The sequence below is a fragment of the Bicyclus anynana genome, chromosome 21, assembly GCF_947172395.1.
Source record: "Bicyclus anynana chromosome 21, ilBicAnyn1.1, whole genome shotgun sequence".
In the NCBI taxonomy this organism is placed as follows: Eukaryota; Metazoa; Arthropoda; class Insecta; order Lepidoptera; family Nymphalidae; genus Bicyclus; species Bicyclus anynana.
In genome coordinates this window covers 2,606,983-2,634,819 of record NC_069103.1, presented here as the reverse complement: position 1 = coordinate 2,634,819, position 27,837 = coordinate 2,606,983, and the positions used below count along the sequence as shown (strand labels likewise).

At 36.7% G+C, this 27,837-nt stretch overlaps 1 protein-coding gene across 1 annotated transcript in view; it reads left to right on the top strand.

The window, feature by feature from the left end:
- Positions 1–27,837, top strand: part of LOC112046945 (hemicentin-2-like) — a 202,424-nt gene that overhangs the window by 146,626 nt on the left and 27,961 nt on the right. Inside the window, exons 6-11 of the mRNA XM_052888103.1 lie at positions 6,815–6,925; positions 13,382–13,588; positions 17,871–18,016; positions 19,313–19,463; positions 23,744–23,874; positions 25,281–25,440. Of these exons, the coding sequence (XP_052744063.1) occupies positions 6,815–6,925; positions 13,382–13,588; positions 17,871–18,016; positions 19,313–19,463; positions 23,744–23,874; positions 25,281–25,440 (906 nt within the window). The remainder of the gene's footprint in view (positions 1–6,814; positions 6,926–13,381; positions 13,589–17,870; positions 18,017–19,312; positions 19,464–23,743; positions 23,875–25,280; positions 25,441–27,837) is intronic.

The following is a 27,837-nucleotide window of genomic DNA, read 5'->3' as shown; positions in this document are numbered from 1 at the left end:
GATAATTAGCAACAAAAAATGACACTTTTCTCTTTGATATGTATGTATTTCCGTAATTTTAAAAAATAGTGTGGACCGCGAAGGTCATTTCATTTCTTAAAATGGACCCCGAGCGTAACTAATTGGCGACCCCTGCTCTAGAATTAGAATCGGCTTCCAACTTCAAACGAAAAGGACATGTGCCAAAATGGACCCACTGATTAGTTTGTAACAGTAATAAAAAAATATGTATTAGATAAAGTTATGAATGCTGTGTATAATTCGATAGTATTAATACTGTACTTCGCGGGAAAGTCATTTAAAAATATTTTTTTAGTCTTGTTATTTTAGTTTTTTTTCAGTCTTATTCAGGTTGGGCCCAAGGTTGTGTGGGACCTTGTTCGTCTCCTTATATTATTTCCGTCTCTTCTCAGTAGATTCTGCTTTCTGAACTGTTTCATCCACTGCTTTTATGCAAAGAGCTTGTCTCGAATTGAAGCGACTACATTATTACACAATTAAGCATGACTTTGCAGTAAGGAGTTTCATAGACCACCCCTTTCCGAGTTGGTATGTGTGATATGGCCCTTTAGTTCAAATCTTAACTCTCAATGTTATCATTATCATTAACAACCCATATTCGGCTCACTGCTGAGATCGAGTCTCCTCCAAGAATGAGAGGGGTTAGGCCAAACTCCACCACGCTGGCCCAATGCGGATTGGTAGACTTCACACACGCAGATAATTAAGAAAATTCTCTGTGATGCAGTCCTCACGATGTTTTTCCTTCACCGTTTAAGACACGTGATATTTAATTTCTTAAAATGCACACAACTGAAAAGTTGGAAATGCATGCCCCGGAGAGTCCATATCCACTAGACTATCACGGCTCATGTCAGAATTATGTTTTATTAATCATGAGATGTATGAATAAAAGATGTTAATTAAAAATACACGTTTAATATAATTGGCACGAATCTTTTATTACCTGGCGAATCTCTTTTATCCCAAAAAAGCTACATCAATGTCAAAAGGTAAAAAAGTCCCTATTTCCTCGTAAACTCGACCCGTCTCCGGCAGATTGTATCTGTCATCGGGATTTTTACAAACGTCAGGCGAAGGTCCGGGATGACAGTTCATAATTAAAATGCCTGTGGGACGCCATTTCACTCAACCGGGATTTGCTCTTTTGAACCGATGTAATAGGTGTGTAGATACCATGGAATTATGGACCTCGTGCAACCTCGAGACGACCTCGTAACTGATGAGACCATAATAATTATGAACTTGGCCGCGCAGAGCACTTGGCCGCAGACTGGGCCAATACGACTGGTCATTGCGATCGTTGCGTTTGAGACCTTCCATACCATTATTTTGTGGTAGAGGAAACACATCGAGCAGGTCCCAGGACTTGTGACCTTGGGAGTAGGTTTAAGGGATCCCTTTAGAATGCATTAACACTCACCTTCCCTGACCGACATGTTCTCCATGCCCACACTAAACAAGTATGATAAACAATAATTAGAACAAAAAACATTATTGCATAAAATCACTAACGCGACTGGCAGCGTGACTGCATCTACGCTGCCTAACAAACAACTGAGCTCAAGTCATCAAATACCCTCTTATTTATACTACACCTCTATTCTGAGGAACTTGTAACAGTTCGTTATAGTATAAAAAGTGAAAGTTTGATGCATTAGGATATCTCATGATACATTAGGTAAGTATGGAGTTTGGTCCGTGGTGGCTTTGAAAGGTATTCGGTTTTAATTTGTTCAATATTAGGACAAAACATAGCCTATGATACTCACAAATGTGGCTTTCTATTGGAAAAAAAAATTCAGTATCGGTTCAATAGAACCAGATATAGAACCTCAGAAACTTATTAATACTCGGAAACTTATAAATACGTCATAATACTCAGAGTCACAATTACCATCCCACTTTAATGTGACGCGAGTATCTTGAAGTGGGCGGATGATTGTGCCTCTGAGTATAATATATTTATTTCGCTAACCTACTAGGTACTAAGATTAATGAAAAGTTTGTCATTTAAATACAACGTGTCCCAAAATTCAACGATAAGCGGGCGCCAAAAGATTGACCTGCTCATGAGCACTTAAGGAAAAATAATAAAAAAAATATACCTAAATTTTTTTTTAGTTACAAAATAAATTTTAAAATTCTTTGAAAATTTACACCTTGTATGATATTTTGAACTACCACGGCTACAATTTCTTAAATATGCTTAAGATTTTTTTTGTATCGGATACCTAAGTAGTACTACTATTCACCACAACTCTTAAAAACACCACAATGCCCGCAGTTTTTACACAAAAAAAAATCAAAATATTTTTTTTCCCTCAAATTTATAAAGATTTTTACTTTCAGTCTACTTTGACTCATGGTCTTGCAAAAAAAAGTATGAACACCGCTATGGCAAGTTATTTTCAAAGTTGACGCAACTAATCAAGATTTCAAAATAGTATAATACCCTAAGATAACTAGTCGCAAAAAAAAAATATGCGTACCATTTGTAAACAAGAACTAAATTTCTAAAATGTTTTTGCTCCTAGAAATCACTTTTACTTTATGCACAAAATGATGTGAGTCATACGTTGCAATTTCCTAGAATTTTAATGGAACGAACGATAACATTTAAAAATAAGAGAGAGAGAGAGAGAGAAAGATAGCGATAAGTATACGTTAGAGAGGGATAGACAGATGTTCTTTGTTGAATGACAATGATGCAGGTAAAGAAAATCCTGTTCCCAGCAAGTCAGTACGCTCTGCTCCTTTGTTTACTGCGCAACTTTCCGTATTCAATTGACGTGGCTCTCGTACTAACGACTTTTGGCTTTGCATTTTGGACTGGACTTAAGTGATCTGCAAACTGAACTGACCTGGCATTATTTTGGACTGTGCCTGTGTTTTGTGAATTGGACTTTTGGTGTATTTTGGACTGTTTAGCGTTATCATGCCGCAACCATACACGCCGATGGAATACGCTAACATGCATCTCATTTATGGAGAATGTCGGTGCAATGCTAACGCTGCTAGCAGATTGTATCGAGAAAGGTACCCAAACGCTCAAAGATATCCAGATTATCGGGTATTTATGAATGTGCATCAAGCGTTTTCGGAGGGTCGTTTGCCGTCAGCTAGAAGAAACGCTGGAAGACCTAGATCGGAATGCGATGAAGAAGTTCTCAATGAAATAAACATTGATTCAACTACCTCAGTGCGTGCCATAGAAGCAGCTACGGGAATCCCAAAAAGTTCAGCACATCGAATACTAAAACGTCATCGGCTACACCCATATCATTACAGACGTGTACAAACGTTACTATCACGGGACTATCCACTGCGGATCGCATTTTGCCGAGTGATGCTTCAAAAGCATCGGGAAGATCCTCAGTTCTTGGATAAAGTACTATGGTCGGATGAAACAACCTGCAAGAAAGATGGCTATTTAAATCTTCACAACCTACACAGCTGGAGCAATGAGAATCCGCACCTGATGAGAGAAGACAAATCCCAATATCGATTTAAGGTCAACTTATGGACGGGCATTTTAAATGGAAAAGTGATTGGGCCTTTTGAATTACAAGGAAACTTAGATGGGGACAGTTATTTGAACTTTTTACAAAATGATTTGCAAGAATTACTAGAAGACGTCCCCCTAAGCGACCTTCAAAATATGTGGTATCAAAATGATGGTTGCCCAGCTCACTACGCTCGTCCTGTGAGACAATACCTAGACCACGAGTATCCGGGGCGTTGGATCGGGCGACTTGGTCCTATCCTATGGCCACCCCGATCACCCGACCTAAACCCCCTGGATTTCTTTTATTGGGGTTGTCTCAAAGACAGGATCTACGCAAAACCGATTACGACATTGGACGAGCTTCGGCAAAAAATCACTCAGGCTGCGGCACATATCAATGCTAGAAGATATGCGCGAAAAATAAAACGGTCGTTTTTAAGGCGATGTCGTGCCTGTATTAATGCCGGTGGAAAACAATTCGAACATTTACTTTAATGTTGTGTAATTAAAATAACAAACACATTTTTGGAACATAGTAAAATTTATTACTAACAACAAGAACAATTAAGAAATTTGGTTCTTGTTTACAAATGGTACGCATATTTTTTTTTTGTGACTAGTTATCCTAGGGTATTATACTATTTTGAAATCTTGATTAGTTGCGTCAACTTTGAAAATAACTTGCCATAGCGGTGTTCATACTTTTTTTTGCAAGACCATGAGTCAAAGTAGACTGAAAGTAAAAATCTTTAAAAATTTGAGGGAAAAAAAATATTTTGATATTTTTTTGTGTAAAAACTGCGGGCATTGTGGTGTTTTTAAGAGTTGTGGTGAATAGTAGTACTACTTAGGTTCCGATACAAAAAAAATCTTAAGCATATTTAAGAAATTGTAGCTGCGGTAGTTCAAAATATCATACAAGGTGTAAATTTTCAAAGAATTTTAAAATTTATTTTGTAACTAAAAAAAAAATTTAGGTATATTTTTTTTATTATTTTTCCTTAAGTGCTCATGAGCAGGTCAATCTTTTGGCGCCCGCTTATCGTTGAATTTTGGGACACGTTGTATATCTCCCCCAGTTGCCCTTTCAAGATGAAAAAGTTTTATTAATTATTTCATTTCTCTGAAAGTTTATGAAAACTCACGTCTTACTTCGAAATAATTATAAAGAATGTTTGCCTTGATTAATTAAAAACAAAAAGAAGGTCAAAATTTAAATTAAATTTTCAAGTAATTATATTATAAATTAACTTCGACATTTAAGCTACCTAAATTATTTATGGAGTGTTGATCTCATATGTAATTAAACAAACAGAATTACAACAATTATTTTGTATTTTTATAGTTTTTTTATTATTTTTTAATTAATGCCTTTAGGTATAATCACTACTTCTAAACGAAAACACGTATTTTTTTAAGGAATATTTGCCATATATTTTATAATATGACCAATATTTCCATTCCCCTCTAACTAGTCGGGAAAGACTGTATTAGGAGTGGGTACGACAATAGACCAACGGGGCGGGGATCGAACCACCACCCCTCGGTGATGAGTCCGACCGCTCTTACCGTTGAGCTATTGAGGCTATTGCAGAGATATACTGTATTACGTAAAAACAAAGAACTTAAAAAAAATTACAATTAAATGAATAATTTAAGTTATTTTAAATTTAAGTTATTTAAAATTTTTGTTACCTCATAACTTTTAAATGTATTAATGAATTTTGAAATATTTTTGGCTGATTCCACTTCCAGATCAGTAATTATACGTTTTTCACAAAAATTGGTTTAGTCGTTTGGTTTTACGACTAAACAAAAATAAAAAAAAAGCAAATCGAGAACCTTATTTTTCTTAAAATCGGTTAAAAATGTCATAACGTAGGAAGTTAAGGCGTAAAATTACTAGAACAAAACAATAACGTTGTCGACGATGTAATATCTTATAATCGGAAAAGCCGATCAGCGCTATTGAAGTACTCGGTGAAATAATAAGAAGACTCTTTTGTACCTCCCTGAAACATCCCCCACTGTTTTCATTGCGGTTAAGTATATTTATATTGCAAGCTCATTTTCTTTTATACCATAAGCGCGCTGTTTGAGCTATGGTAAATTTAATAAGCCTTCGGTAATATTTTGTCAAAAATGGTGCAATTTTTTCTGTAAAAACAACTGTTGTCTGTTTTTTCGTGGAATAAGGATAACACGAGGAAAATTTTGGTGATGTTTTTTTAGTGAAATTCAGCTATTTACGGATTTTTTTTGTGTGTATGTTTATGTTTTATGTTTGTGTGTGTGATTGTTTTTTGTTGTTAGACGTTGAGCTCTTACTGAATTTAAGAATATTGTAACTTTTTTATTTATTGGAAAGTAAATGCTTGTTAGTACTAAGTATGCCGGCTGGGCCGATTGAGGTTTTCTTAATTGGTCCAGGTCTGGCTGGTGGGAGGCTTCGGCCTTGGCTAGTTACCACCCTACCGACAAAGACGTACCGCCAAGTGATTTAGCGTTCCGGTACGATGTCGTGTAGAAACCGAAAGGGGTGTGGATTTTCTTCCTCCTCCGAACAAGTTATCCCGCTTCCATCTGCACCATCACTTACCATCAGGTGTGATTGTAGTCAAGGTCTACCTTGTAAAGAATAAAAAAAAAAAAGATTCTTACTTGTATATAAGTTCTACTGTTCTCAAATTAATCAAAAATAATGGGCGGTGGTTCTTCCTTATATAATGAGCGCACTTGTGTATTTGTGGACTAAAGTGTGTTACGGTTTGTGGATTAATGATTATAGTCCGCCTGATATAGGCCATATTTTATACTAACAGATACCCCTGAGGTTTTTGCGTAGATCCCGTTTCCTTGGGAATAGGGCTATAAAATATACCTATTTTCGTCATTTTAATGTTGAAAGAATTTTTAAATATATCCAATACTTTTAAATTCTAATAAATTCAAACAAACAAACAATCAAATATTTCCTCTATAACATTATGTTAAGTACATAAAAAAAGTATGTGTAAAAAATTTTAGCTATAGTTTCCCACTAATATTATAAATGCGAAAGTTTGTATGGATGTTTATTATTCTTTAACGTCGCATCCATTGAACCAATTTGGTTGAAATTTAAAATGAAGATAGATAATATCGGCGATTAACACATAGGCTACTTTTCATCCCGGAAAAATGCATAATTTTTGAGGTATTTGTAAAAAAACTGAATACCACGTGGATGAAGTCGCGGGCGTCCGCTAATTATGACATAAAGTTTTAAAGCTACTTTTGTTTCAGTGCCTCCTCATCAGATGCTTTTGTACGACAAGTCAGGGGCCGACGTGTCCGGTGTGGTGGGACCTTTAGAAGAGGGATCAGCTTTGATATTAATCTGCGAAGTCCGAGGTGGTAAGTAATATGTTCTTGTTTTCTATACTTCTATACTAAATTATAAAGGTCTGGCTGGTGGGAGGTTTCGGCTGTTGCTAGTTACCACCCTACCGACAAAGACATACCGCCAAGCGATTTAGCGTTCCGGTACGATGTCGTGTAGAAACCAGAATAGGTGTGGATTTTCATCCTCCTCTTAACAAGTTACCCCGCTTCCATCTTAGATTGCATCGTCACTTACCATCAGGTGAGATTGTAGTCAAGGGCTAATTTGTAAAGACTATAAAAAAAACAGCTGAAGAGTTTGTTTGTTTGTTTGGTTGGTTGAACGCGCTAATCTCAGGAACTACTAGTCCGATTTGGAAAATTCTTTCAGTGTTAGATAGCCCATTTATCGACTACGGCTGTAGGTTATATATTCCCGTATTCCTACGGGAACGGAAACCACGCGGGTGAAACCGCACGCCGTCAGCTAGTGTTTAATATAATGAAGGTACAGCTTAACAATGAATACCATTGTTTAGCTATGGCCTATACAGTTTATTGGCAAACAATACAAAGCCTCAATCATTCCATCCGTCACACAAATCGTTGCACAATCAGAGCTGTACGCGCCGCCTCTGCTGACATTTGTCAAATATTCTATTAGTGTTTTGACAACTGAAATATCCAAGTGCATTGACGATTTGTTTATAACTGCAACGCGATATGGAGGCCGTTTTGAAATCTTAAAATTTGATTTCATATTGAATGAGTTATAATATTTACCAAATACTTGAAAAATATTCCCTCTCCAAACAAGGAGAAGTGGCCCGTAAAAATTAGCATTAAATGAATCTTTAAAATCCTACTAATATTATAAACGCGAAAGTTTGTATGAATGTTTGGATATTTGGATGTTTGTTACTTTATAACGCCGCTACTACTGAACCGAATTAGCTGAAATTTGGTATTAAGATATATTATAGCCTGGATTGACACATAGACTTTTTATCCCGAAAAAATGCTAAATGTTAAAAAAAATCGCAGAAAATTGACTTTAGATACTTATTGATTGAACGTCAACATTAACTGTATTTATGTAAAGTCAGTTATTTTTTTTAAGTTTGCACATATTTTTATGCAAGAGTTGCTAAAAAAATATTCAAAAACCATTGTCTATGATTGCATATCATGATTGATAAAAAAATACTACGATAAAATCAAAACGGTCACTGTATTGTGCCGCGAATATAGTTAAACGAGGCATGCTTTACGCAATACATTATAAATTAGCAATTGTACTGCAGTACTATAAACTGCTATGATATTGAAAATTCAATTAGATACTAGGCTTAATATTATCATGGATCTAATATATTAACACAATAGGATATAAATGATTTCTATATGCTCGATTTTAGGATACAACTAGCGGACGTTCGCGATTTCGTCCGCGTGGAATTCAGTTTTTCACAAATCCCGTGGGTACCATTGATTTTTCCGGGATATAAAGTAGCCTATGTGTTAATCCAGAGTAAAATCTATTTACATTCTAAATTTCACCCAAATCGCTTCAGTAGCCGCAGCGTAAAAGACTAACAAACGTACTTACACACTTACACACAAACGATGTGATGTGAAGTGTGATTTATCCCTATGTGAAATCGTGAAGATGACTCCAGAAATTGGTTGAAATTAAACAAACTAACTTACTTTTGCATTAATAGATAATAATAATAGTGTTTCTTGTAAAATGCTTTTATTAAACTTGCCGAAATCTGCGGTTTCACACGTCCAGATATCATTACCAAGACGAATTAATCAGATTAAACAGACCAAGCGACTGACTACTAAATACACATCCATCCAAACTTTCGCATCATCATCATCATCATAATCATCCATCATTATTTTTATTAGCCGGTGGACGTCCACTGCTAATCTCTTCCAAATGACATAGTTATTTAGCGGCTACCTACATCCTACTTGATGTCATCGGTCCACATATATCGCGAATAAAATTAAAAAAAAATTGAAGAAAATTAACATCATTACATAACACTTAACGATCGTTAATAAAGCTATTCTGAGTTCGTAAACATCGAATATCAGCAAAAGGCACATTTGGCACGGTTTGCTTCAGTATAATACAAACTTCGCTACTTTCAACACTTGATTCAAACGAGGGGTGTAACTGTACAATGTACATGGGTGTGTGTCTATCTGTAACATCGTATCTTCTAAGTTGGTAATAGATTGATTATGATTTAGGTTTTTAAATGATCTTATAGAGAAGATTCTTACCTAAATCTAGATTGAACTAAATTAATAATTTAATTTGGGCAAATGTATACATTTTCATATTTGTCAAATGAACTTACAAGCGTTTTCTCAAAGAGCAACTAAATATATTTTTTTTTAATAGATAGGTACTATTTTAAGATTAATAAAGAATCACACAAACGGTGGAAAAGCTTAGAATTAATGAATATTAGGAACGGGGTCAATGAATATTAGAAAATATGCCAGGACCACAATTTGTGCAAATTTTTATATCCTTTATATTATGTTTGGTGTACAGTAAAAAGTAAAGTTTTATTTAATATATTTGAGTAAATAATTAAAACAGTTTTCAGTAGAACTAGCGGGAAATAATATTTGGCACGTCGCACCTAGCTAACTGAAATTACCACACTTCGATTTTTCTATCGCATGACTCTTTTATGGAAACATTGGAAGAGATATTCCATCCCGATGGCTTCATTGAAAAAGTCCGCAGTACGGGCGTCTGGCGGTGCGCCAGTGCACAGTTTAGCTACTGTACAGTGACGCTGCTACTTTGTCAACAAAAATAGTCAATTAATATTAAAAAAAACCTGACAGCATGTAAATTTAGAAATGAAAATTTCAAACTTAAGACGAATCGATTAACAGAAGAATCAACAAAATCGGTCTTAGCGTTTGTTATCTAGACCGCCACAAATAAACAAACATACATACGTAGACTGATAAATACATAACCAAACGATTCGCTTCAACTTTCATAATTCGATATGATTTATCAGAGACTGTTTTTTCTGCTTTCAACTCCCACAAGACAAGACATAAGAGTGAGTTTTCTAGGCAAGTGCGTACCTCATCATTCATTTTCATTTAATTGTAATAAAACGAAAAACCTTAAAAATATAAAATTAACAAAAATTATAAAATGAAAATTATAAATCCACACTTTATGATCATTTTATAGAAGCAGGTATAGTTTGTGGAAGTTTATTATGATTAGGGAATAATTGATTTACTTTGCTATTCGCTAGTTCGTGGAGAACTACCGGCGAGTCCCCAGACTCTACAATGTTATCGACGTTTTGCAAGGACAACTCGGCACAATACTTTTCGTTTTACGACGTGGCTACATTTTTCTAACTGTATGCTTACTAAACTGGGGACAGTACGAAAGCCCTGAACCTGAAATAAATAATTTGTGTTCAATTTTGGTCCCTATAACAAAGCGGTTAAGAGCTATTAGAGAATAATGCAATATAAAGTTCAGTGTGCCCGGAAAGGATTATCTCTGGTGGTGTGCCGGATTGTGATGACGCATCAGTCACTGGGTCAATATTATTATAGCAGTTTTTGTTTATGTGCAAGTTATAACGAACTAGCTAACGCCTGTGACTTCGTCCGCGTAATATAGGAGTATACCTTGTTACAGTGGCTTGCCTATGCGACTACAGAAGACGAGGTTTTATACTCAATACATATAAATAATAACAGTTTTTGTTAGGAAATTTCCTGTTATTTTTGGATCTTTTATTGAATTGGAAATATTATCTTAAATAGTGTTTGAGTTTTATGTCAAAAACCGAACCCCTTTTTTATTTTTAGTTAATAGTTTATAACTTTGCAATTTTTGTGAGCGGGTCTACAATTTTTTCAAAAACTATGACACCTCAACTATTTTTATAGGTAGTAGTATAGAGAACTTTTTTTTTATTAAAGAGCACATGTGAATTAGACTAATAGTCTAACGTTTCAACACATTATTACCGTACGATGAAGATACTGCCTTTAAACTTAATATATTTTATACTGTATATTAAGTTAGATTATTATTATACAAAATAATATTAAGATATATATTTCCTCGTAGTAACAAAGTTTCTCTCTAATAATGCTCATACTCCTCACATTTCCTTTTATTAAGTCATATTTTGCTGTAATAGAGTGACATGTTCGCGTATATAATGACAGCAACAAAATGGGTGCGTGTATTTTTTTTTTTTTTTTTTCCTTGAGGAGGAAAAAATCCCTGCGGACTCCTGCCTGTTGACAGGGCATGTCCGACTTGCACGGACTAAAATAACCTCCTCTACTCCAAGGGTGGCACGGGACCGCAATGCATTACTTCATGCCCCCCTCTTACGAATTTTCTCTCTTCTTTTTCTCGAACCTCTCTTCTCCTCATTGTTTCTTTCATTATTTGCGCGTATGCTTGCCACTCTTTTTCGCTATTCAGCATACGTGTTATTAAGTTTCGAGAGCTTACGGCGCTGTGCGTTCCCTGTGCCACCAATCTCAGATCCGCGCAAGCCGGGTGCGTGTATTGTTATTTTCATAACTTATTCCTTAGTAACAGACGCCCGCGACTTCGTCCGCGAAAACACCGATGTAATATATCATTTTTCGTAATATTTTTTTGGGAAAAAAAATGAGTTATTCGATAGCCCACTTTTGGTAGACGAATATGCATTGTTTCTATCGTAAAGGGATTATGCAGTGCTTTCGATAACCTTATTTCGCTCCCAGGCGGCTTGACATTTTCCGACACTTCATCAACAATAACATCCGATTTAAATTTGATAAATACTATGGCTGGTGGGAGGCTTCGGCCGTGACTAGTTACCACCCTACCGACAAAGACGTACCGCCAAGCGCTTTAGCGTTCCGGTACGATGTCGTGTAGAAACACATAGGGGTGTGGATTTTCATCCTCCTCCTAACAAGTTAGCCTGCTTCCATCTTCGATTGCATCATCACTTACCGTCAGGTGGGATTGTAGTCAAGGGCTAACTTGTAAAGAATAAAATAAAAAAATATACCAAAACCTCATGCATCACTCTATTTATTGGTAATAATTGCATTTGTGTTTTACGCGAACAGACAGACAGATAGGCGCGGTCGATAACTTTCTTTTATAGTAATAAATATTTCTACTAATTAGAGGTAGTTTGTGGTGTTGTAGGGGGTTATCTCTGGATCTACTGAACCGATTTGGAAAATTCTTTTTACCACTAGAAAGCCACGTTATTTGTTAGTACTATAGGTTATATTTCATCTCCATGTTCTCACGGGAACAGGAACTACGCGGTTGTAACTGCGAGGCGTCGGCTAGTGGCTAATATTTTTTTTTTTAGTTTTATTACGTATTAGATGTTTTCTAGTTTTCCACTAGAGTGAGTTTGTAAAGTTTAGCTGGAAAATGTTAAGAAAAGTATTAAACTTTTATTTTACTAGCCGTTAACAATAAAGGGTATGGTGTTGGGTGCATAGTAGGAAAATTCAGCTTTTCACTTGCAGTATTGGCAAAGTTCCAGACAACTAAATCGCAACGCAAGCTTTTTCTACAATAATTATTATAAATGTATCATATGATTGAATACCTTTTTTATTGTTTTTATTATTTACAAGTTAGCCCTTGACTACAATCGCACCTGGTAAGTGATGATGCAATCTAAGATGGAAGCGGGCTAATTTATTAGGAGTAGAATGAAAATCCGCACCTGCGAATTTCCTTAATTCTCTACGTGTGTAAAGTTTGCCAATCAGCATTGGGCCAGCGTAGTGGACGATTGGCCTAACCCCTCTCATTCTGAGAGGAAACTACTGCTCAAAAGTGAACCAAATATGGATTGCTAATCATGAAGTTATACATTTAAATTTACTTTAATTTTTTTAAAGAATATTTGCTATGTCTTTTAAATATGACCAATATTCCTATTCCTCTCTTACTAGTCGGAAAAGACTGCATTATGAGTAGATACTACAATAGTCAAAAGGGGCAGGGATCGAACCACCACCCCTCGGTGATGAGTCCGAGCGATTATACTTTTTTCTTTTTTTTCTCTCTTCATTTGGTCTACCAACAGACATACAAATAATACAATTATAAAAACATAAATGCAAGGAGCAGAAAGATAAAATGCAAAATCTTTTTATAGGTAAAAACCGCATGCAACTGTCTAAATCTAAAGTTTAAAATTTATTTACAATATTAATATTTTACTGGTGAGGAAATCTTCTAATTACGATAATCATTTTTATACCTTAAACAACTGCACTAAACTATTATGATACTTAATTTAAAATACAGAACGGATAAAAAAATATATATGTAAATTATTTGAATTATACAACAGGAATCATATTACATATTACGTAATAATTTGCACAACCTACCGTTAAGTCTTTAATTTAGCATTCTTTTACCCGCAGGTCGCCCAGAACCAGTGGTAACATGGCTAATAGACGGTCTATCAGCCACGCAGTACATCGGTGAGAAGACCGACACCCACGTGGTCGTCAACCGATTGGAGTTGCAACACGTGAGGAGGGAGGACCTCAACAAGACCTTCAAATGCAGAGCCGCCAACACCAACCTTGTACCGCCTCAGGAGAAAGCTGTGAGACTTGAAATGAATCGTAAGGACATCTATACTAATATTACTAGTAGATGTTTCGCGGTTTCTCCCGCTTAGTTCCCTCAAAACGGAGATACAATATACTCTTTGACATTCACAAATTTCGCGGCTTTGTAGTTGTAAAAAAAAAATAAAAAATCGGTTTAGTCGAGTTACAACACTGTAAACTTTACCTCTTTATAATATTAGTATAGATTGCTATACTAATATTATAAAGCTGAAGAGTTTGTTTGTTTGATTGAACGCGCTAATCTCAGGAACTACTAGTCCGATTTGAAAAATTCTTTCAGTGTTAGATAGCCCATTTATCGAGGAAGGCCATAGGCTATACATTTTCCCCATATTCCTAAAGGAATGGTAACCACGCGGGTGAAACCGCACGGCGTCAGCTAGTAGATTATAAAGAGATAAAGTTTGTGAGTTTGTGGATCTGGATTTACTCAACCAATTTTGAAAAAAATTTGAGCAATAAAAAAGCTACGTTTTTTGTAAGTGTCTTATGATATATTTTATTCCGGTTTTTCAACGGTAACGGGAACTAAGTGGGTGAATCCACGGGCGTCAACCAGTAATATTTTTAACATAATTATTATAACATTTTGTTTATCTATATGTTTATTTTAATAACTTAAAACATTCCCAAAAAATAGAAAAATATCTCTATTTAAAAAAAATATATATATCTTTATTTTTAAGTAGTGCCACATATTACAATACCTAAGTATTAAATTCTATAGCTTATAGCTAGAGTAATAAAAGAAGAACGCCCTGCAATATGCGGCATAACCTAGAAAAAGGCCCCAACTCAGCATTTTGCCACATACTTCCTACACACAAAAAAAAAAAGTATGCAGCACTGATTTTCAGTTAGGACCCAGTTCAGGTGTGTAAATATGCTGTTATATAAATCAAATCGAGTCAGTAGTTTTGAGAAAATGGACATTGGACATGGATCTGAAATACAGTCATATTAAAACTATATTTGCTCTCTTGCTCTCTATCTTGCTCTCTCCGAGACAGGGATATCTATAGCTTGACAGGTTTTTGATGACACTCCCATGATATGCGGGCGACGGTGAGGGAAGGACTGCGCGGGTGTGAAGTCGTGCGCGCGAGGCAGATGCTGGAAGTGGGTGCATCAGTTGTGGGTTTATCTTTCATCGCTACCACCTCCCGGCCCCCGCGAACCATGGGCAGTGTTACGAACAAATTTTTCAAGCTATAACACCACCAATTTTCCAACTTCGGACTGAGGATTATTAATGAAAATTTCTATATACATATAAAAGCCTTAGTACTTCGTAGCCCGACCCAGTAGTCGAACCCTGGAACTAATATATACGAAGGCACATACTTACATAATGATCTACATACGGGTCAAAAACACATGTCTGACTTTTTATTTTGAAAGTGAAACAATTATTATTAATTGTCGAAAAAACAAGGAAACCGCAATTAAAATACATTGTTTCGTAATAAAACCTTAAAACCGTAGACAACAAAACGGAAAAGTTTCCTACCTTTTTTTGTGTGTACGAGCTTTTTGGGTGGATGAGACTTTTTAAGCGGATTGCGTCCATTCGCTAGAATTGCAAATACGAACGAAGAACAATTAAAAAATGTTCCAAATGAAACATTATAAAATGTAGGTGTAGTTTTCTCGATGGATCAAGTAAAAATTGCATGAAAAATTCAATTTGAACTTAAGCTAACGAAATGATGAAAAAATTTTTACCTAACTACCAATTAAGGGTTAAGTTTTCAAAATTATGTAAGTATGTATTTACGAGAAGAAGTAACCTATTATGGCGGGTTTTAAACAAAGAAAATCAGTTCTTTAAAACAAACAGACGTTTAATGTCAAATAAAACCCACTATTACACGATATTGAACATATAAAACCGAACATTTACAACAGAGGTAAACATATGCGAGAAACAAACGCTACGGACTTTCCCGAGTACGTAAGGGAGCAAGCATAACCGCGCACACGCATAGCTCGATGGTTCGGAACGCACTGGAGGGCTACTATCAACTTTATCCTAGCGATCCAAATCCGACGCTATTCAACTTCGGTGCCTATATTGAATCGTTTTTAATTCGTACCATGACATCTCCTAAACTGAATAGCATTTGAATCGTCTATATTGAATGAATGATCGACATTTGTCTCTGATCTGCGGTTGAATAGCAATATGTTTGAGAGAGACAACGCTACAAAAAGTCAAAAGAAAAGCGCGAAGTTTGAATTTATTTTGGTTTTAACTTTAAATTGTTAGTTTATCTTAAATATTATAGTTAAATTACTTAACAAACAATGTATGCTGTTAGTATAATATTAGTTACGATTTATTAAGCAGTGTAGGTGGACAAACATAAGTACCTACCATCCATTTCAATACAAGAATTTTAAGTGGTATTTTTTTTAGAGAAACACGAGACTTAGAGGTAGTTCGCCACATCTATGTTTACACTTCTCAAGCCAGAACATTTGGCTTCAAATGACCCTAATATTTTGTCAAAAAGTTGTTTAAATATATTATTTTATGAAACTTTTGTCTGGCACAGAAAGCACAATGTACCTATTTTTTATTAATACACTGCACTTACCTGCTGCACGCATTGCATTTTAATTACTTTACTAAATACACTGCATCACATTACGCACTTTTTTGTTTACGCACATACGGCATATAAAATTAGCACCATTTCTATAGACATCTACTATAAATCGAACAAAGGATCCTTTTGTTCCCAAATGAAGCGTCGTCTTTGTTTACGCGTACTTACTATTTATTTCACTCGTTTTTCATAAAATCGAAAAGTATTATTTATCAAACATCACTACAAGCTTCCAGAAATTATTTATGTACTAATACTAATACTAATTTATTAATTTTTAATCAATTATAAGTAAAATACGTGAAAACGATTCAGTTCCAGCCACAATATAAGTAACTTTATTTGGTCGGCTCAGTTTGACAGCTTAACGATTCAGTTTAGGTTACAAGATGACTTCATAGTACGAGAAGGCGTATGAATGGATTCCGTTAGCGACTCAGTTTAGGTTATTTTTCGGTACAGCGTCAATTGGTCGGATAAAGGACTTCGTGGTACGAAAAATCGAAGCAGTTCAGTTTAGGTCTGCAGTTGAGTCGCTATTATAGTTGATGGTAGGTATGCTGAAGGGTAGAGGCGGCGGGCGGCGGGCGTCGACATGCAGATAGAGACGCTCGCCCGCCGATCGGAGAGGCCGCTCGGGTTTACGATTGTAACCGAGTATAACTTATTACAGGCGCTATACTATAATACTCCGCTGTCTGGGTTTTGATACAACAATTATCAATTACAACTTCGATATTATCTAAGGAGGTGTCATAGTTCTTTAAATATTTAATAATTAGAATAGGTGTACCTATATCACATACCTCCTATACTACTGAACCAATTTTGATGTTCTTTTTGTTTGTCTTTGCGAAGTTTTTAGATACTTTAGATTCACATAGAGCAATTAATTTGGAATTGTAGGATCTGGTTCTATGAATTTCATTTTCTCTTTAAGATTTTTGCCAGAACATTTAATACAGAGTTATATGTTGTTCTGCTGAACTATGAGTGCGTTTTTATGTGCCATAATATTGTTGTGTAATTTTTTTTCTTGCATTTATTTTTTTGTTCTTTTTATAATTTTAAACAATATTGATAAAATACAAAAAATAAGTAATACAGAACACTATTAAAAATTATAAAAAAAAATTAACCCTTCCGCTGCGGGGCATTTTAGTGCCCAAGCAACCGGTGGTCAGGGCTCCAGAGTGAAAAACCTCCTCACAATACGCGCCGTCTCAAGAATCACTACCTTCTAAAACCGACCCTTAATCCAGCAGATGTGTTGGTCAACAAAGCTTTTCGCTATTAGACCATTGACTGAAATGACTATCGGAACATGAAATAGTTGACTCAATATTCAATTGTTCTGCGTAGTTTTGTGTAAGTTGTATATTCTTGCGCTTGACTACAATCATGCCTGATGAAAAGCAACAGGCCTAAGATAAAGCACGCTTGCCTAGAAGATGCCTATTCATACTTTCCTTGAAGGTGCTCAAATTGTACGTGTCAGGAAACACAGAGTTATTGTTATGCTAGCTTCTCAAGGTGTTGGTCAAAGCTTTTCGCTATCAGACCATTGACTAAAACGACTATTAATAGTTGACTCAACATTCCATTTTTGTTGTTGTTATTGTTATGTTATGTGTTATAACTCTGTGTTATGTTCCCATCAGTGGCACCTCTGTCAATATCGCTGGTGAGTCGACCGCAGCAACTGCTAGCTGGCTCAGCGGCGACGCTGCGGTGCATCGCTGAAGGCAGCCGGCCTCCAGCGCAGATATCCTGGTACAAAGACAATAGAAGCTTCGAGAAAGACAAAGTAAGTACTTGATGTTGAATTGATTTATTTTGCATTCTACAGTGTAAATGAATATTTAAGTTGATATTATTTTTATTTTCATACATATTTTAATTTTTTCTTATATATAGGTTAGGTACATATACAATATTTTTTTTTGTCACATGTTTAATCTTTTCATATTATAATTGAATATTACATATTTAAAATTTTCACACTAACTATTTTTAGTAATATAATTATAAAATGTTTACTTATAAAATTATTGTAAAGATGTAAATTTTAAATGGTGAAATTGTCATTTGAATCATTAAATACTTAATAAATAATTTGCATGGCAAGATACATTTATCATCTACATCGACCACCTGTGTATATATAATGCATATATCTGCAAATAAATAAATTGATTGATTGATTGCTGCTTCGAAATATCTGCGTAGTTCAGTCATCATAATCATATCAGCCGATGGACGTCCATTGCAGGACATAGGCCTTTTGTAGGGACTTCCAAACATCACGATACTGAGCCGCCTGCATCCAGCGAATACCTGCGACTCGCTTGATGTCGTCAGTCCACCTGGCGGGGGTCGACCAACACTGCGCTTTCTGGTGCGGGGTAATTCAGTGCAAAATCAGAATTGGCAAGAACTTTTAAAACACAACATACTTACGGGGAAATATGAGTCAAAGAGTTTTTATTGGCACTTTTGATTTCTTATCCAAGCAATAGGATTAATCAACAGGACACAGCGTCAAATCAAAATAAATTTTAAACAAAATCAAAATCTTGGCACCCAAGTTTGTCAGTTATAATAAAATTCATTAACTGGCATTGGATTAATTTGCTCTCCGAGGCATGGGTGACACTTCCCAAGAGCTAATAATTTACTGAACATTCCTCGGAAGAAGAAAATGCTCTATTTCATAGGTCGACCCAGGCGTTGAACCCTGGATCTCGTAGTTTGAAACCAAACCAATGAGGCAGTTAAAATAATTATATTATAACTACAAGACTACAGCTTGGCAAATTCATTCATAACACTCCCGATGGTCCGCGGGGGCCGGGAGCGGGTAGCTAGCCCCGCGCGCACGACTTTATACCCGCCTAGTCCTTCTCTCTGTCCCGTGCGCGCACAATTTCATACCAGCGCAGTCCTTCCCCTCCCGTCCCCCGCATATCACGGGAGTGTCATCGAACTAGCCAAGCTATAACTGCCTTGTTGGTCTGGTAATTTACTTATTTAGAAGGATGTAGAGCTTACCCTGCAGTATGCCATTCAATAGGCTGATAATGATGAATATATCTACCCACAGGTAACTGACCACTCAAACGAGACCTGGTCAGTCAGTACCCTGGTCTTCAGTCCATCGCCGGAAGACCACGGCGTGACTGTCAAGTGCGTGGCATCCAACACCGCTCTCCCCGGGAAAGTGATCGACGATCAGCTCAAGCTGAATGTAGTATGTTAGTACTCCTTTTATTAAACATTACTTTGGGTCCTTAAGTTTTTTCGTTTTTTTTTTCATTTATTACAGGTTAGCTTTGATCTCACCAGATGGTAAGTAACGATGCAGTCTAAGATGGAAGTGGGTTTCTTTGGAACAGGTGAAAAGGTTGTGCCTGTTCTAAAGAAGCCCACTTCCATCAGTCTTTTCATATCGTGTCAAAACGTTAAGTCGCTTAAAGTAGTTGAAATTCACGTTTTCATCATCATTAATCTCGAGTTCGAGAGAGAGAGAGAGAGCTCGAGTCTCAGAATGAAAGGAGTTAGGCCATCACGGTGGCCAAATGCGGATTGGCAAACTTCACACACGCAGAGAATTAAGAAAATTCTTTGGTATGCAGGGTTCGTCACGATGTTTTCCTCCACCGTTTTGAGACTCGTGATATTTAATTTTTAAAATGCACACAACTGAAAAGTTGGAGGTGCATGTCCCGGACCGGATTCGAACCTACACCCTCCGAAGTCTGAGGCAGAGGTCATTCCACTGGACTATGACGCTATCAAGTTTTTGACTATTTATTATCACCATTATCTTATAATATTAATACTTGACGTTTCCAAGGTGCTTGTAAACAAAGCCTTATTGAAATAAATGAATATTGACTATTCTTTTACCACTAGAAAGCCACGTTATTTGTGAATGTCATAGGCTATATATTTTAACCCCGTATTATAACCCCGGCTACTATACTATACTATACTTGTATAACTTTTGTTATATAACTAAGCTATTCAATATTCCCCGGGGATAGTGCTTGAAATTAATAACCACTAACCAACATTTTGTATAGAACATTAAATATTTTGAGTTAGGATTTTTGACGAGTCATTCTCAAATTGAACCATTTCTTATATAGAGTGCGCGCAGCATATGTGTACGCGCAACTGGCAGCGCAAATGTTGCCAGCTTCAGTGATCTCTTTTACCCGCCAAGAGATAGATAGAGATAGACGACAAGAGGCGGCTCTTTTGATTAGTTCCGTTTTTGGCCACGAACTTATCGTGCGCGCTTTTAGTGGACGGTTGACATTTCACCGTCCAACTGCATTGAGCTTTTTGCATCTACCCTCAACTCTCTCAACAAGTGTCCACATTTCGTTAGCGTTAAGTGGCACTTGTTCTCCGTCGCATCCCTTTGACTGATAGATTCTAGTCAACTAGAAAACAGTACATGGAGCGTCGCTATGTGAGATTCAATTTATTCGGATCAAGAGCTGCAATCGGTGCGATCAAAGAGACGGACGTCAAACGCGAGCCACTGGTAGGGTTGCCACCCCGATAATATGGACAAATCTCGCTGCAGATGTCTGAATAAATTGTGTTAGTGAAGCTATCACGGATGGAATTAAACGTGAAGGTAGAAAGGAGTATATTGCATGCTGTTTTGCTTAAATCTGTCTTATGCTAAAGCATAAGGATCGACACTGTTTGAGAACCAAATTCAAAATGTCCTCAATTTAACGACTCTCTGGCGCTGTTGGTATTGCTGTGGTTTTCATCTGAAAGGTCCTGTATTCGATTTCAAGCTCGCGTCAGTTTAGAGAATTATATTATGGCTAGTTGCCACTCTACTGACAAACTCGTATTAGCGTTCCGGTACGATGCCGCGTAGAAATCGTCAGAGGTATGGATAAAATAAGCTTGTGCTTCTTCTAAATTAGCCCGCTTCCATCTTAGACCTTAGATGATAACGCATTAAAGGGCTAGCATGTCATTGAATAACGAATAATTGTAAAACGAGTAAGCAACCCTACATGCGGTCGTAATTGTCGGCGGCGAAGCGCACGGCATTACACGCTCGAGTCAGTGTCTACTGGCCGATACTGCATAATTGCAGCTGGAGATTATTAAGGAGACTGTTATGAGCGGGTTTTGTCTACTGCGACTTCAATACTGGCACAGATGCAGCCCTAAAGGATTGAAATGCTTGGTAGAAATCTATGGTGTTAGCATTAAAACAAATAGCAGGTATCATCGGCTTTTTTAAATGTGTAGCAACCCTACATTTGGTCGTAATTGTCGTCGGCGGCGAAGCGCACGGCATCACACGCTCGAGTCAGTGTCTACTGGCCGATACTGCATGCTTGCGGTTGGAGAAATAAAGGAGGCTGTTATGAGCGGGCTTTGTCTACTGCGACTTCCATAGTGGCATATATGTAGCGCCGAACTATTTATATTCATGGTAGAAATATAGGGTGTTAGCATTAAAACAAATAGCAGGTATCATCGGCTTTTTAAAATGTGTAGCAACCCTACATTTGGTCGTAATTGTCGTCGGCGGCGAAGCGCACGGCATCACACGCTCGAGTCAGTGTCTACTGGCCAATACTGCATAATTGCAGCTGGAGATTATTAAGGAGACTTTTATGAGCGGGTTTTGTCTACTGCGACTTCGGTACTGGCATAGATGCAGCCCTGAAGGATTGTAATGCTTGGTAGAAATCTATGGTAATAGCATTAAAGCAAACAGTAGATATGCATTATTTATTATCGTGCTTTTTAAATGTGTAGCAACCCTACATGTGGTCGTAATTGTCGTCGGCGGCGAAGCGCACGGCATTACACGCCCGAGTCAGTGTCTACTGGCCGATACTGCATGCTTGCGGTTGGAGATATAAAGGAGACTGTTATGAGCGGGCTTTGTCTACTGCGGCTTCAATAGTGGCATATATGTAGCGCCGAACTATTTATATTCATGGTAGAAATATATGGTGTTAGCATTAAAACTACATTTGGTCGTAATTGTCGTCGGCGGCAAAGCGCACGGCATTACGCGCTCGAGTCAGTGTCTACTGACGGATACTGCATAATTGCAGCTGGAGATTATTAAGGAGACTGTTATGAGCGGGTTTTGTCTACTGCGACTTCGGTACTGGCACAGATGCAGCCCTGAAGAATTGTAATGCTTGGTAGAAATCTATGGTAATAGCATTAAAGCAAACAGTAGATATGCATTATTTATTATCGTGCTTTTTAAATGTGTAGCAACCCTACATGCGGTCGTAATTGTCGTCGGCGGCGAAGCGCACGGCATTACACGCCCGAGTCAGTGTCTACTGGCCGATACTGCATGCTTGCGGTTGGAGATATAAAGGAGACTGTTATGAGCGGGCTTTGTCTACTGCGGCTTCGGTAGTGGCATATATGTAGAGCCAAACGATTTACATTCTTGGTATGCTCGTGTAGGATATACTAGCTTTAGATTAAAAAGGTATGCGAATAGGAAAAATAATGTCTTTATGCTCTTTCTGATAGATCTCGTTCTCTATACTTTACTATGCTTGTCAAGCTACAGCCAAAAATCGGTGTATTTCGGTGTATTTGTATATAGACTATAAATTACAGTTCTGGTAAAATTCCGGCACATCAGGCTTATACATTACTAGGGGACGCCCGCGACTCCGTCTGCGTGAAACTCGATGTGAGCTTTCTACTACTACTATCACTATTTCGCAACGGGCCATGCAGCAGAAATCGTAATATTTTAATATCGCCCTAACTTCAAAACCGAACGTCTAATTTTAATAATTCAAAGACCAAATATTAACTACATAAACTGTACTTAGTGATGAAATCATTTATTTTGATAAGGGTTAATAGCATAAGTAAAATAAATGCTTTTAAATGTAGTCCAAAAAAAATTCAAAATTTTTAAATAAAAAATGGTTGTTGTGCCTCACTCGACATATATAGTGTGTCACGAACTTTTTTGTAGATATTTTTAAGATCTACAATTAATTAGAACATTTTATGGTTCTATCTTTTATAGTTTAGGCAGCGTACGCAAAATAAGTAACTTTTCTGGTTGATTTTTTACACCTTGTGTCCGAAAAACCCAAATATCTTACGGAACCCTATTTTTTCCAAAATGAAATTTAGCCTATGTTACTTGTGGATAATGTAGCTTTCGAATGGTGAAAGAATTTTTAAAATCGGTCCAGTAGTTTTTGAGCCTATTCATTACAAACAAACATACAAACAAAGTTTTCCTCTTTATAATATTAGTATAGATATCTCGGTTTGACAGCCGAAGGATAGGGCATTCTTCTAACTGAATATACTTTGTTTAGCGCTGCCTCGCTTTAGGCCATGGGTTTTCACTAAAAAGGTGAACAGAACTTCAGTTCACTTCACTATTGTTATGATAACATTAGACAACGCATATTGGCACTAATAATGATGTTCGTATACATATGTAAATATTATAGTGTAAGAGTCTATTAATGAACTCGTCCCCCAGACAGTCCGTTGGTGATGCTGACCCTCGGCAGCACGCTTAACCCCCACGACATCAAGGAGGGCGACGACGTGTACTTCGAGTGCAGCGTGCGTGCCAACCCGCGGGAACACAGGATCTCTTGGTACCACAATGTGAGTAATGAACTCGTCCCCCCATACAGTCCGTTAGTGATGCTGACTCTCAGCTCGCTCAACCCGAACGACATCATTCTAAGCTTAGCAACCTAAATTGGAGCAGCATGCTGAGTTTAATCTAAAAGCTCTAAATTCTCTTTTTTAGGAGAGAGATCTGGCCTTGTAGTGGGGCTATTTAAATAGGCTAATGATTATGATGATTAATGACTGTACCAAATTGAAATGACCTGCTCTTTAACAGTAAAGAGGCTCTTTAACAGTAAATGAGCTAAAAGATTGTTCAAATTCAAAATAGTAAAATATTGTTATATAAACAATTCAAGATATGTATGTTATATATAAACAATTTAAGTTAGTTTCAGCTTTTACTATCAAAACGATAACCATAAAAGCAATTTTTCTTTCTTTCATATCTGAGAGGGTTCGCTTAAAAAATAGCTGTAACAATATAACGTCGTACAAAGGTAACAAATGAGTTTAATCCCAAGGGCGTAATACCGCTACAGTGCGGCAATAATGTGAGTGCTAATCGATCATTGTGCTGAAGTACGAGTAATTCTGTTAATAGTTCAATTGAGGCATTGCTGATATAATTGCATTGTTCTATGACACATATTAAAGGTAAAAACTTGTCAGTTGTCAATTGACATCAATCAAAAAACGAGTATTATGAGAAATATTATTATTATTTTACCGCCCCCTACATAGCTAGACCTCCCTTCTTATAATAGAGGGGATGTTTATTGAGAGTGGTGGGTCTAACCACATTGCTACAATGTAGTGTGAAATAAATATTATACTCGTATTAGACCGTTAGATAAGACAAGATAACTGCTGTAAGCCGTTGACGAGTTTCCTTGTCTGTGATTCGGCTCCATCATCAGATCGACCCCAGTCCTACAAGAAATTTTAGTTCTTTAAAATATTTTATGAAAAAATTAGGAAACGCACTGCCCGCCCCTAGGATTTTCAAAAGTTGACCACTTTTTCTCCAGGATCCCATCATCAGATTCTGGTTTCCTTATCATGGTACCATCTTCGAAATATTTCCTTTCTAATAAAAAAAAGAATCAAGAGATTCGATTCATAAACGATGAAGTTATGTGCGAAGACACATAAAAAATATATATAAGTACGCTCCAATTGAGAAATCTCCTCCTTTTTTTGAAGTTGGTTAAAAACTAGCGAACGCCTGTAACTGTCTGCGTGGGCTCAGTTCTAAAATTAAATCTTCTTTTGAATTTACCCTCTATCAATAAAAACCACATTGTGTATTTTAAAAAGTAATATTAACAACTTTGGCTATGATGAGATATACCCAGTAGGTATTCCTTTAAGATAAAAAAAACATTCATTTAATGGTATACTTTTTAAAAATAAAATTAATAGTGTCATTTTTGTAGGACAGAGCCGTGACGCAGAACATGACGTCGGGTATAATCGTCAGCACGAGGTCACTAGTGATGCAAGGTGTGACGCGCCAAGAAGCGGGCCGGTACGCGTGTCGCGCTGCGAACGCGCGGGGTGAAACGTCAAGTGACAGCGTCACTTTACGGGTGCAATGTGAGTAGAGAGTAGAAAGATATAAAACGTAGCCTATGTTCTGCTCCAAGGTCCCATTTAATCCTACCGTTTTTAATCAAAACGGTTCAGTAGTGAAGCGCTAAGCGGTAATCTCAGACCAATTACCTTAGGACTTGTATCGCACTCTTTACCAACAAAATTGTCTGTCGTTTTTTGAGGATGACCAGGTTTACTTTATTATTTATTAACTCACACATTGAAAATATTAAACACAAATAAACAAGGTAGGGTTGGCTAAGTTCGGACTATTTTTCGTCGAATAAGGACCGTGTTGCGATTTTTCTGTGAACTGTTAGTGGAAGTTATTGGCAATGAAAGCAATAATCTGATCCACCTTTTATTTATTTTGGTAGATGAAATAGATTGTGTGAGACACGCTTCAAAGTGACGGAACATCCATACACTACACACAACTATAAATTTAAATCACAATACACACAAGTATAATTTTAACACGATGATTCTATAGACGCAGACGTTAGATCATGATCATATACTTTGGACAGAGGGGTAACGTCTAGCAAAGCAGGTCCTATGGTAATTGGTCTGACGCGATAACAGACATACTGATAGTCAAACAGACTTAAGGCGGAATCATATTTGTCTGACATGTCGTGTCGTGACGTATCAGAATAGAATAGGTTTCATACATTTTGTATGACACATCAGAAGCCATCACGACATGTCACAATAAGTGTAAACGTTGTCATACAAAATGTACAATACCGATTCTGTTCTGATGCGTCACGACACGACACGTCAGACAAATATAAATCCGCCTTTACTTTTATTGAGAGCATTTATAATATTAGTATATTGCTTCCTATGTTAGTGTAAGTGTACACTAACATAGGAAGCGATATAGTAGAGAAGTGTAATTCGTTGCAATTCAGTGTCAGCTTATCTATTCTCTTGGGATTTACACCGTCATTTCCTGTGATAGTTCTTAAAACACACATGCAATTGGGTTTAAAATAATGATAATGCGATATTAAAAGAATATTTTATTCAACCTTTAATTAAGTATAGATAGACAAATTCTTTGTTGCACATGAAAAATATAGTTACAGTTATAAGTACCCTGAATTTATTTGCTCATCACTATTATCATTATCAGCCTATTGTTCGCTATAAGTCGTGATAGCCCAGTGAATATGACCTCTGCCTCCGATTCCGGAGAGTGTGGGATCGAATCCGGTCTGGGCATGCACCTCCAACTTTTCAGTTGTGTGCATTTTATCACGTGTCTCAAACGGTGAAGGAAAACGTCATGAGGAAAACCTACATACCAGAAAATTTTCTTAATTATTATCAGCGTGTGTGAAGTCTGCCAATCCGCATTGGCCAACGTGGTGGACTATTTATTGTTCTAACCCCTCTCATTCTGAGAGGAGACACGAGCTCAGTAGTAAGCCGAATATGGCTTGATAATGATGACTATAGGCTAAGCCTTTTATATAGGTACGGAGATATGGAGCTAGATAATATACTCCAATGCGGTTTTATGGTGATGGTACCGTTTAAAAAGCCTGACAACTAATTGTATGCATCTATAATTATATGCCAGCTATACGCTTAAATGTAATATATTACAACGCCTTACATTCGTTACAATCTATATAATCAACAGCTAAGCAAAACAACGGCTGTATGGGCGTGTATTTGTATTTACGACTTTAATATCAAGCGGCACAGTTAACGCCTATGGGATTACATGTAAATTTATTTTTCAGCAATCGCGTTTCTATATACAGGGTGTTTCATGTATGGGGTACTGTGAAATTTAATCTAAATAAATACACTTAAACAATACACGCATCACTATCTAACCCCAAAGTAATGTCCATGTTATGTTGTACTTTTTAAGATAGCTGATTTTATAATATGCATATAAATAGTACATATGAATACTAATTATATAATGTAAAAGTCTAATGTATGTCTATGGATAAGTTGTAACGTTTATGACTAACTGAATTCGAAAGTGCATTTCCGACCCATAAGCCCTCATTCGCACGAGAATTTTTTCAACGGACGTTAAAAAGCGTTCAAACACAACAAATGCATTCCCAAGTAAAGTAAAGTTCACACGACAGCGTTTTTAAAATACGACGCTTTTTTTCGAGCAGTGTTGCATTTTCAATTTTGGGCGTTGGAAATATACCTTCATTTACCTACATACTATATTTGAACGCTTTTAAAACCTCCGTTAAAAAAACTGTCGTGTGATTGAGGGCTATAACAAAAAAATGGCACAATGAGATCTGCCAATAAACAACGACAAACCATTTCATAAAGTCATAGACGCACGTGGGTGCAAACAATGTACATAAATCAAATCCCAATTAGTTTGAAATGAGTTTCTAGCATCACAAA